A 13449-nucleotide genomic window follows, 5' to 3' on the forward strand; every position below is an offset into this window, starting at 1 on the left:
GGGAGATGAGTAGACTGTAGTATAAACAATCTTGTTTTAAAGTTAAAAAAAAAAAAAAAAATTACACGGATTTTTGAAGTGAAAAGAATATATTTATTGATATACGACTCAAGTGATTTTTATCTTCAATTTATTTACAAAAAATTAATTAGCATTTACCCAGCGTTGTCCAATGGGGGGGGGGGTGAGAGAAAAAAAATTTAATTGAAAGTATGTTAAAAATAACACGCCATGTCAGTATATTCAGCACACCCACTTAACTGTTAACACACCCGAGAAAATGCATGTAAACGGATTTAATTTCGTAATGAAATTATTTTAGTTTACGGGCAAACGTTTAGATTAGCGTCATTAGGAAATAATTTGCGATAAAAAAAAGTGTACAAGGATAAAAGTATTCTCCCCCTTTTTTTTCCATGACATTGGAGTTAAAATTACGCGTGAAAACGCTTTCTAAATTAATAAACATGTTAGAATATCAACCTATTTGTTAGGTAGCGGCATGATAGTGACTGCATGGTGCACTGGCACTGCACTACTGCACTGGTGCACTGCACTGCATCTTGGAAATACTAGCATATTTATTCATTTTAAAGTTTTTTTTGTGTTCAGATTTCTTCGAAAGACTTAACATACCATAATAAAAAAATAAAAAATAAAACCATTTTATCGCCTATACACAAATTTTTGTTACTGCAATTTGTCCCCGGCCCGGCGGTAATCTCAACGTTTGCTAGTTTACGCTATCGCTGTTTGGAATCGAATGATATTCAATCAATAATAAATAAAATAAATTCAACGCACACAGTTACATGCGAAATTGCCTTTTATTAACAGAACAGTTATCATCACTCATTGTCATATAGGATAACATTTTTGCTCTAAAATCATCGTCACCATTCATAAATGCATAGGATTGATTTTTCAGCCGAAAATCACCGTTGCTATTAGTTTTGCCTCTCCTATCCCAAACCTCGGTGGCCCCTTTTTAAACCCACTAGAATCAAATACGAAGGTGGGAAGAGAGTTCTAAAACAATCATCATCCACAACATCTTTATGTGATGTAGAGGAAATGTATTTTGGACGAAAATTTCACTCGCCGACTACCCTAACCTATTATTCTGCGCCCTCGAAATACAATATTTTTTATAATTGATCTGTAATGAATCAGAAATATCAGACAGAGAGATATAGGAGAATCGTGTATTTTCTGTCATACGGGAGGAATGAATGAATATATTAGCAAAGGAAACCAATTATATACTGAATTATCAGCGTGAGAATGGGAAGAATAATTTCCTAAATCTCAATTCTTAAAAGTCCAGTCCACAAAACAAATTGAAGTATTTAAAAATATTTTGATTTTTGTTTTTTTTTTGTTTGTCTTTTTTTTTTTTTTTTTTTTTTTTTTTTTAATAGCGTCTACTTATTGAGAAAGAGGGAAACAAGCGAAAATGAATTGGGGTCATTATTAACGACGAGGAGGAGCATATGGGCACACCACAGCACTAGCAGTCGCAGAAGATGAAGAAAAGTCTATAGGTTAGTTTTCTAGATGATGGTACCAGCCGGCATCCCGTCATCATCTTGGCAATATTCTCAGACGACGACGATGGCGGAAAAGAGCTCTATACATTTGCAATTGAATTCGAATATGAAAAATGTCCATGAAAAAATAAAACCACCCTGTCGTGAAGATTGATGGGGGGGGGGGGGGGCTTGCCATAGTTAGAATTAGAGATGCTGATTACTACTGCGACTACTATTACCACCACCGCAGTCGATGCTTGTACTACTAACTACTAATAATGTTTTTAGTTGAAAAGAATATTGTACTTGTACTATATTATACTACCATTACTACTTCACGAACAATAAGTAATTGTAGTGTTAGTGCACAAATGTACTCTATTAGAGATCTAATTCTCTTATGATGGTGAGTGTCGGGGATCAATATTAGTAAACTTGAAATTAAAAATGCAATATACAAATATCCTTGCCTAAAGAAGCAAAAATGAATCGGTGCTTCAAACTCTAAAGGTTAGAAAATTTTAATGCGATCGTAGGAAATTTTAAAAGAACGTCATGGTGGTCTCTAATGTAAGTAAACGTAATTTATATGCGAATAACTTAAACAGAGAGAGAAAACATAGAGAGAGAGAGAGAGAGAGAGAGAGAGAGAGAGGGAGAACACGGGACGTAAAAGAGAGCAGAGAGAAAGGGGGATAACGGTTTGGGTCACGGAAGTAAAGTGTAGTAACTTAATTTAAAAATGTAGATTTACAAAAATATCAAATAGTAGTTAGTCGTTAACTAATAATTTTAATGTTTTGATTAATATAAAAACAACAACAAAAAAAATCCAGACGTTCTTTGATCACGCTGGCAAAAAAAAAAAAAGTTGACTTGTGCCTGAATATCAGCAAATAAATGTCTACAAACAAATACTTTTTTTTTCATTCGTTTTAGAGTTTATTTTATTGATGAGGATTGGTTCCTTGGATTGTTAGGACTCATATTCTCATCTTGTTGTTATTGTCATCTCATACTTGTGAACAACCACGATGTGAATAGTAGTCCGTCCTTTTATTTATAATTTTAGTATGCTTAGCAGTAAAGCAGAACATAAGCAAGTGAATCATTGGCAATGATCATTGCATGTCTGTTTCAAACACTGGGAAATAAAGTGATAGTGTGTAGAGAAAGAGTAACTAAATAAATAAAAATTCGTCTAAAATGTATCATTTTATCCTGTCTTGCGTGATTGTTAAACAACAACAAAAAAGAATGAGATTTGTCTTATGTAAGTAAAAATTAGTAACAAAAACAACAAACAAAAAAATGTTAGCTGACATTTGCTCGAGGAAAGCTCTTTTTCATAAAGTTCATCTGATTTTAAATTGCAGTTATTATTGTAACTAAACTACTTACATGTAGGCAAATCGTTTTTGTTATTTATAGTTTTTCCCCCTTTTTTATGCATTACTTTATTTTTTAAGCACAAAATATCTCAGTCGGAATGCATAAGATAGCAAGTGAATGTCTGGTAAGGATGCCCCATCCCCAGCTAGAACAAAAGAAAAATTGGGCGCTTCTACACTATTAGGACAAAATTTCGAAAATTGAAATACTGAATTTCATTTGAAAACAATGGTATCTACGTATTCCTCGTATTTTTAAGATGATTATATCAAAAAATTACGAAAATCGATGAGGTAGAAAATTATTTATTAAATAAAATAAAATAGAATTTGATGAAAACGATCGAAAAACACAGTAGAGTTCAAAAGGGAGCCAATTTTCCGTTTCGATTTAAACAAGATGAACGCAATTTTTCACCTGCTAATACGATTAAAGTTTTTTTTTTTTTTTTTTTTAATAATTCAGCAATATTCAGATAATTTCGACTGCATAATTTGGAAGCTACCATTGTAATTTATTAGAATTGACAAAGAAAATCAGTAGAAACCATTGTTTTTGTTTATCTGAAAACTCCATTTATTGACTACAAAATTTCGTCCTAATAGTGTGAAACGCCGAAGATTGAAATATAGTGGACAGACTTTCCAGATTTAAGACGGTCGAAATAAATTTATTATCTGGTGGGAGTTTCATTGTGTGCTAAATACGCATCGAACCCTATTCATTTTAATGTGGAAAAACAGTTTATGGAATAGTGGATTAGCAAATAACATACTAGTAAAAATAAGGACATTTTATATAAATTAATTTTCAACAAACATTTCAATTGACATTATCAGTTTGATCTTCCACAGATACCTTCAGTTTCACGAAAACACTGGAAACTCAACCCAAGTCCAGTGTTTCCGTGAAACCGAATGTATCGCTGGAAGATCAAACTAATGTATAATGTCGACTGAAATACATATATATTATATATAATATGTATATGCCCTTGCACAAATAATTCAGCATTCCAATTATTTCTACTAACATGAAACCAGAAAATATGTTGCTTGGGGTAACATCGAGGTTTTCGGTCTATGCGACCTCCTCAGAGCCACTAATTCAATACTCATAATTTTAGTATTGAGAACTATTGGGACATAAACTCATAAGCAAATTCGATAGCAGCCACCAAACAATATTGTATACTCAAATATTTTTAGTGCATGTGAAAAGTGTTGGCAGTTTTTTTTTTTTTTTAAATAAATATCTTCAACATTAATTTAAATAATACTGGCGTATTATGGTGAAATTTCATAATTATTGTCACTCTTATGACTTACTGCTGATATCTTGACAAGATTTCAAAAACTAAATGTTATCACAATTAGATTTTTATTTTCTCATCGAATTATACACTAGAACATTTGCCTAATTAGATTTAAATTAGCTGCAAGATTTTTCTTTTAGTAGACTTGATATTATTGATTAAAAAACAAGGATGCTCAAAGGATGAAGAATAGTCTTGGAGAAAGAAATTAGATTTTCATTCCTAAATGGATGCAATGGACATTGGTTGAAGTGAGTTACTACTAGGTTGCATTGCAGACACACTTTGAGCAAATAATAATGTCCAATGTTTAATTATCTACCGATTTTTTTTGTATTGACTCATTTGATGCAAAGTATTGGACAATAAATTATACTTATTTAAGATAATATAGCAATTGTTTCTTTAATACAAATTATGTTAATAGTAGTAGTAGTAGTATTATTTGTCCTGTGGACACCCTACAATAGTCGACAATACAACTATCATAAGATGAGTCTTCTGGGAGAGAGAAAAAAAAATTTAAACACTTATTATTATTATCATTATTATTATTACTATTTAATATAAAAAGTAAAAACTTGTTTTTTTTAATCACATTTTCTTTTAAATCAATCAAAATCTATCTAGTCTTTTAAAAATAAAAACCAGCAAACACATGCGCTGTCAAAGATAGATGAATTTATTTTATTTAAAAGGAAAATTAGTTTAATATTTTGTCTAGCGTGAGAACTGCTAAACTTGAAATTAAATAGGAAAATGTTTACATTAAAACATTTAAGTTGTTCTATTTCTTTAATGTTAAGGTGGTATATATATATATATATATATATATATATATATATATATATATATATGTGTGTGTGTGTGTGTGTGTGTGTTCAATGAACATGGTTCATAAAAAGTGAGTTTTAATCACAATACATTTTATTAATGATTAATAATTAATCATTTACGTTTAAACAAATCTAACATGATCAAAAATGGGCTTATTATTATTATTATTATTATTATTATTATTATTATAAAAAAAATAATACATCTTTACAGTCTAGTTAAATAAATCATTGCTTTTTTAAAAAATCGTCTACAAAAAGTGGACGCCCAATTTTGAAATCATGAAATGGAAGATTTTTTAATTTATAGAAGTAAATTATAGTTTTTTGGGTCTCTTTTTTTTAAATAAAAATTAAAAAAAACAAACTTTACATATTTTTAATAACGTGAAACATAAAAGGAGATGACAGCTTTGGTAATAGGAAAGTGCGTTTTCGAGAAAAAATCTATAATATAAATAAAGATGTAATTAAATAATTATATTTCATATTGACTAGCTATTGATACCAAATAAGTATTATTAAATAAGGAGTATATATTGGATACTTGATGTACTTATTATTGAATTAAATCATTATTATATATTGAATTTCTGCATCGTTATAAAATTTATTATTACACTATTATATATTGGATATCTGACATTCTATATTAGTATCATTAATGATTATATATTGAATATGTACTGATATTCGTTATCATTATTATTATTATTATTATTATTATTATTATTATTATTATTATACATGAATTATCAATATAATCATGTCAATCATCACATAATTCAGTAATATAGGAAATTAAAAGTCCAATGTCACAATTATAATCATTGAATTAAAAAAAATTAAGACAAAAGAAAAGTATTTTAATAGTCTATATTCTATATTCCTTATATAATATAGATCATTAGACGAGTCATTTTATTTTTTATTTATTTTTTTATATAAAAATCTTCCTCCGTGTTATGACGATACAGACAACATACATACACACGTTTCTGTGGAGAAAAAAAAAACTGATGTGGCCAAAAACTGGGGGATCGATCTGTAATCCTTTCTCTGATAAAAAGAGAACCCCAACTTTATGGCCGTCAAATGTTTGGCGTGTGCCAGTCATGAAAAACGGTAAAGATATTTGGCCTACCTTCGGACAGTTCGAGGGCCAATTCGGCCAGCTTCTCCTTAACATCCTCGGGAACGCTTCCCATATCCACATCGGTGTCCTCCATGGCTACTAAGATACTGCAGTTAGAAATAAAAAAAAAAAAATGTTCCTCTTCCTTCAGTCTATTACATAGATATTAGTGGTCGCCATTTTGTTGTTCCCCATCACACCACGCCTAAATCTCGCGAGAAAATCCGTGGCTTCTTCTCCCGATGACTTCGCCTGACGACTTCACCATTTTGGGCACCAGCCTGCCTCTCTCTTTCTCTATCACTCTATCTCTCTCACTCTTGAATTAATTTTCTGATTATTATTAGTAGTAGCTGTAGCAATTCGTAGTAGTGTGATTATTATTTTCCAATTTTTATGAGTTTGAGTATTATTATATTAAACCCATTCAAGACTCTAAAAAATCGTCAGTAGAAAAATTCTTATTTTTTCAAAGAATCTCCATTCTTTTTCTTTTTCTTCTTCTTCTCTCTCTTTCTTATTTTCTACAAATTAATGTAAAATATATGCTTAATCCAATTCTAAAATCTGCTAAATTCCAATATATGTACATATGAATATTTTCTTTGGCTTGTTTGAAATAAATATATGATTTCTGTTTTCCTTCTTGAAAAAAAACAAAAAACACTATTATAACCCGAATAAACTAATCAGAAGAGACTATTTACATTTGTCGCAATTAATTAAATCGGTAAAAAAATATATAAACATTAATTTTGTTTTCGACATCATCAGCATCATCAGTATTATTGTCAGTGATGCTCGAAAGTCAGACAAAAATTGCTATACTTTAAGAATATAATCATGATAATTCCAAGAAGTCAAGCCTGGATTTTTCATCCTGGCAAAGCTGACATATCGCTTTCCCTCTCTCTCTCTCTCTCTCTCTCTCTCTCTCTCTCTCTCTCTCTCTCTCTCTCTCCGATTTCTTTTTCTGTCTGAAAAACTACAACATTGCATTTGTATTCCTTGTCAAAAGCTCTCTCTCTCTCTCTCTCTCTCTCTCTCTCTCTATCTCTCTCTCTCTCTCTCTCTCTCTCTCTCTCTCCCCCAAAATTCTCTAGCTTCTTTTCCAATATGTCCTCTTTTCCCCCTCCCTTTCCTTGTTTCGAGCCCTGCTTGTATAAACCAGGCCTCTACAATTCCAACTGCTGAGGGACACAGAAAAAGCTGGATTTCTATCGTGGCGGTAGGGGAGGGGACAACCTTATTTATTATGTCTATGATGATGACACATCACACTTTTCTGTAACTGCTGCTTCATCTTTTTCTTTTTTTTTTTATTTTTACTTTTTTTGGTGTGGTTCTTTGGTTCTTACTACCAACTCATCAGCTTCTTCTCTTACTGTCATAAACAACAACAACAACAACAACTACTACTACTATTACTACTACTATTACTACTACTATTTCTATAGTGAATACTACTTCAAACAAAACAACTGCTTAGTTGGTCGCATCATTGCAGTTGCAGTTGTAATCACCATCATTGTTATTAGAAACTCGAACATCATCATCGCAACAGCGCAACATCAACAATAGCAGCAAATAAAAACTTCATCAGCCGTAGAATTTTTTAAATATTTATTTTAAATGTGTCCAATATTAGGCTAATTTCTGGGAGTAATTGTGTGTGTGTGTGTGTGTGTGTGTGTGTGTGTGTGTGTGTGTGTGTGTGTGTGTGTGTGTGTGTGTAAATTTAAATTGAAAGCAATAAAAATATCAATATAAATAGACGGTTGTTCGCCTCGCCTCGGTTCATCAAGTTTCACTTTCAATGTTTTTAAATATCTTTCTTTGTGTGATTAAATTAAAATCCATGCATTATTTTAAAATTAAATAGATTTCTCTGAATAATGGGAAAGAAAAAAAGGGGCCCATTTGATTTTGGTCACATGCTAGCTAAGGATTCGATTTTTCTTCTCCCTATAATGTGTGTGTGGGTGTGTGCAAGAAATCGAGAATGCATACATACATGCATGTACACATTGTATGTATGCATTTTTTAATTTTTTTTTTTTTTTTTTTGCGATTATCACAACTGCTTTTTTCCCTATCATATTAAATAATTATTTAAAATAAAAAAAAATATTACTACTATCTATCTACCAATGTGTGTGTGTGTGTGTGTGTGTGTGTGTGTGTGTGTGTGTCCATTCGTCCGTCCGTTCAGCTGCTTAATATACCGGCTGCCGGAGTTAAACAACACAGTGACATGATAATTGCATAACACGTTTGTTTTTTAATCAATAATAACAAACATACAAGAAAAACAACAAAAATAATCCAACTACAGGAACTACAACGGTACATAAAATTAAAACTAAAACTTTGGCAAAGTCAAGAAGCTATCAAACTGGCAGTCCATTTCAGATGAAACTGATGGCTAAATTGTGGCGATTGAATCGCAAAGAGATTTCTATGAACGCCAAAAAGCAAATGGCTCTAATCGCTACACTCTTTCTTCACTGAAATTTGTTTTCCTCCTTACTCACCAAAGTAAGGAAGTTTTCACAGGAACGTGCGAACTTGAAATATTTTCAACCAAAGAAAATCCTTTCAAACCTCAAAAAGCAAAAAGTCCACGTAAAAGTAATAAGCCAGTGCAAATTTAGAAAATACTATAAAGCCTACTCAACAAAATCAGTTTTATTTTTATTATTGGAATCCTTTGAGATGGGTAATTTGTATATGCATTTATTTGCGGACTGTTATCCGTATCTTCATAGTTCCTGTTTACTTGCCTTCCCACGAGGGCAGAGTTAGACACCAAAGTTAGTTTTTAATGTGGAACAAAAAAAAAAAAAAAAGGAACAAAATTAAAAATTGTCTCGGTCGTGAAGGATTTCTCCTCCACTAACTGAGAACAGAAAATTAAAGTGTAGTATCAGAACAGATACTACACTTTATATATATATATATATATATATATATATATATATATATATATATATATAGTCATCCACATACAGTACTGTTTCGCTGTATCATAGCTCATCAGTGTGCCTCAAGCCAGGATATATATATATATATATATATATATATATATATATATATATATATATATATATATATATATATATATATATTTATTCACTCTGAAAGTTTACAACCAAAACAGAAAATAAACAAAAATTAGGCATAAGATAACTCAAAAATGGGGGAGAAGGTGTCCATGGTCATTCTCGTCACTGTACCTTTGCTAGTCTATGCTCGATTCTAGCTAAAGTTCTCATTCACCACAATTACTTTGATCTTAGCCCGAAGGCCAAGAAATCTCTCATCTTCATAGTTGTTGCTTTTATAAACAAACAACCTGCCTGTGCTAATAGCTTCTAATCTAAAAATAATTAGCTCGTGAAACAACAACTATAAAGATGAGAATAACAGTCCGCAAATAAATAAATAAATAAATGCCCTTCAGGGCCTGTGGCGTAGTGGTGAATCTTTATGGTTTCAGGTGAGCATTGTCTAAAGAAAACGGTTTCAATCCTGCCCAAAGCTAGCCAGAGGATTAGTTGGCCCCAAAACGTGGTGAGATGACAACAGCTATGCAAGGCAGTAATTACTGGAGATAGAGTTAAGAGACTCAGCATTCCTATCCCGTCGCGATTAACCACATGACGAATAATTGGCTGAAACGTCATGAAACAGCAACTATGAAGATGAAGATAACAGCCTACAAATAAATAAATAAAAATCAGTTTTCTTCACACACAGATTTCATCAATAATTCTACATGACTAGTCACAGCAATGTTGCCCAAAACATCGGCATTTTCAAGATGTAAAACGAAATAAACACATTTTACAAATAACATAACATAATCATTGCTATAAAATTGTAAGTATCCGATATCCTTCTCTGATTCTCAAAAAAAAAAAAACTTAATAGAAAGATATCAGGGAAACAGCTGCCAACAAAAATCATCACCATGAATGGTGCTCAACAAACAAACAAACAAACGTCAGAAACATGGTACAATCATATACTCTTTCCATACACAATAACAAATGACAGTATATACACATACTGATGGAAAGTAATTCAGTAATCATTCATATGTAGCCGTCATAAAGACTTATTTTCTCTTACAAAGAAGTGTTCCTGCTAGGTGATTTGATTACATACTAACCAATCAATTTGCGGGGCACATTGATTTAATTTTTCCTCTGAAAACTCAAGCATTGACTATCTTTGTCTGAAGGTAACTGCTGATTTTGTTTTTCCTTTCATGCAACGATTTTTGTTATTTAGTAATGATATATAGGCATCAATCTTAACAATAAGACAATTTTTCTCATTCTGTCATATAATAGGCTGACCATAGACAATTGTGGCCAATGCAATATACAGAATTAGAAATTGGAGCTCATTGTTTTTAGATTATAAGTTATTAGCACAGGCAGGTTGTTTGTTTATAAAAAAAAAGTGTCATAACAAAATTAGAGAGTCGGATCAAATAGGCAGAGCAATCGTTGACATGGTATGATGTGGATCGGCACGTCACAGAACAATTTGTAGAACGCGACTTTGGAGGAAGATTGATATGAGTTATGGAGGGTCTGTTTCAGGAAGTCAGAGAGAGCAGATCAGAAAAAAAATCTGTCTCTGATTCCCTGAGAATATGGATCGGCAGACTTCTCATGGAGGTGACGAGATAGAAATAAATGACAGCTAAAACTATAGCAAAATAGAGACCCCACCCACCTTCTAAAGATAAGAAACAATGATGTAACTTCGACCGTGAAAAATCATAGTGACTGAATAAAACCCATTTGTGTAAGGGAACTGAACAACACTACTGAGGTTACAAAATGATGTGTACAGGAACCACCGCCAGTTGAACCCGGAATCCATCCAGTACAAAAAGAGAGGAAAAGAGAAGAAAAATATGCAAATCGTGGTATTGTAGCAATTAAAAGGCTGTATGTGAGAACAAGTTTTTTTTTGCAAGAGGGTCGGAATGTAATCGTGATTTTGTGACGACGACGAATTGAGAAATCAAGAGAAGATTGCTTCACGCAATTGGAGTTATTTTTTTGTACACGTTAGTACGAACGACGGATTTTTTTCTCCAAGTTAAAACATTAATTTCAACACTTCAAGCTATTCCGGCCATTATCATGGTGAAAATCCGACTAAACAGTGACATGGTGAAGCTAAAAAAGTTAAGGTTGGTTGCGAAACTCCAAAAGATAGTGACTATGTTAGGATCGATGCACTGGGATTTGATCTGTTGTTAGGGATAGATGCAATATAAGCATTGGGGGACATCACTGTTGCAGCTACAGGTGCAGTCCAGATCGGCATCGGAAAATTTTCCATGTGTGCAGCTATCTCCATCAGTGAACTGGGCTTTACTGTTACATTTGACCATCAGGAGTCAACATGGATAGCGGCATGGAAATGGGCAGATAACCGCCCACTTGAAGGACTGCATAATGGAGTGCCAGAATATTGAGTGGCTGCAGAGATTCGACCAGAGTATGATCAAGAACTCCAGGCATGGATGGACAAGGGTTGGCTTGTGCCATATCTAGAAGATAGACTCGGACTTCCCAAGGGATTAATTTCATTGATGGCCGCGATGCAGCGAAATAAGGCAAAAGTACCATCAGTAATGGACGACCACGAACTGAACAATCATAGAGATGCATTCACGGCAAATCTGCCAAGATGCGCGAGTGACGCCAAAAAGGGCCAAACATTACTACCTGACCTCCGGAGAGCATACCTCCAAGTACGAGTCCACGAGACACTGTGGCCATACCAGACGGTAGAGGTCGATGGAGAAAGATACTGTCATAATGAAGGCTATCATTAGCAGGGTGCTATCACAGGAGGAAGCTGTGGACCACGCAACGTTGGCTTACATCGATGATATCTTTGTTGATGAAGACGTTGTGCCCGCTTCTAGAGGACAGTAGACATCAGGAATGTGACGCACCACATATTTTGCCCGGAGAGTTTGCCCTGCAACAACAATAGCAGCAGTTAGATTGGCAATACAAACGTGCGTTGAATGCCAATCTGTAGATCTAGCGCCAGTTCACTGGAAGAAAGGAAAGCTGGAGGTGAGCAGTGATTGGCAACGGTTGGGAATGGACATTACACACTACGGTGTTTACCATTTCCTATCACTGATTGTGGGCCATAGTGGTTTTCAGTGTGGAGGCAATTAGCATGGCAGGACTTGGCAACTATAATTCGCCAGCTGGAAGTAGTCTTTTTTAATGTGGTCCACCTCACGAACTACTGGCAGACAATGACACAGCTTTCCGCAGCAAAGAATTCAAGATGTTTTAGATAAATGGGTGACCTTGAGATTTTGCTGTGCATATGCCCAGCCGGGAATGGCATAGAAGAGCGATGCCATCGCACTGTGAAACGGATCGCGGCTAGAATGCACTGTTCAATACCAGAGGCGGTCTACTGGTACAACGTGACTCCAAAAGATGACGAGTCATCTTTGACCTCACCAGCCAATGCCATATACCGGTATGAGGTCTGGGTGAAAGAAATCAATGCTATGTCACCAGTAGCATGTCCCGAGCATGGTCCATACCGAATTGGGGACTATGTTTGGGTGAAGGCACCAAAGAATCGGTGTACTGCGACGTTTGGCCACGGTCGGGTTACCAAGATAATCAGTCCACAATCCATCTTGGTGGATGGGATGCCCCGACACGTGAAAGGTCTATACCCTGTGTACTCTCGTCAGAAGATTCCGAAAGCACAACATCCTTGAAGAGCATGTCGGAAAGTCTGCTATCCGATGGCGAAACAGACTCTGAAGATGGTCATCAGGCAGGAGTAGAAGACACGCATGCTCCTGAGGAAGTCCATGGTTCTGAAGTGGTGCCACAATTGTGAAGGAGCACCTGACAAAGACAGCCACCACCAGGATGTTTCCTATATGATCATCAGATCACGGGGGCGGGGGGGGGGTAACGGAACTGAACAACACTACAAAATGATGTGTACAGGAACCACTGCCATTTGAACCTGGAATCCGTCCAGTACAAGAAAAGAGGAAAAGAGAAGAAAAATATGCAAATCGTGATACTGTAGCAATTAAAAGGCTGTATGTTAGGACATTTTTTTTTTTTTGCAAGAGGATCAGAATGTAATCATGATTTTGTGACGACGACGAGTTGAGAAATCAAGAGAAGATTGCTTTACTTTACGCAATTGGAG

At 34.1% G+C, this 13449-nt stretch overlaps 1 protein-coding gene across 37 annotated transcripts in view; it reads right to left on the minus strand.

The window, feature by feature from the left end:
- The window catches only part of LOC145285972 (disco-interacting protein 2 homolog C-like), a 421962-nt gene extending 414541 nt beyond the window's left edge, over window positions 1-7421 (minus strand). For 21 of the 37 annotated variants that reach the window (XM_080134539.1, XM_080134536.1, XM_080134562.1 and 18 more), the window contains exon 1: window positions 6220-7237. In XM_080134539.1, coding sequence (XP_079990665.1) covers window positions 6220-6304 — 85 coding nt within the window. In that variant the 5' untranslated portion in view covers window positions 6305-7237. Of the gene's footprint in view, window positions 1-6219 lie in introns of all 37 variants that reach the window. The other 16 variants (XM_080134543.1, XM_080134534.1, XM_080134527.1 and 13 more) reach the window with 4 other exon arrangements.
- Between the last annotated feature and the right edge of the window lie 6028 nt (window positions 7422-13449).

Source organism: Euprymna scolopes, chromosome 10 (assembly GCF_053919585.1).
Source record: "Euprymna scolopes isolate OS-2025 chromosome 10, ASM5391958v1, whole genome shotgun sequence".
NCBI lineage: Eukaryota > Metazoa > Mollusca > Cephalopoda > Sepiida > Sepiolidae > Euprymna > Euprymna scolopes.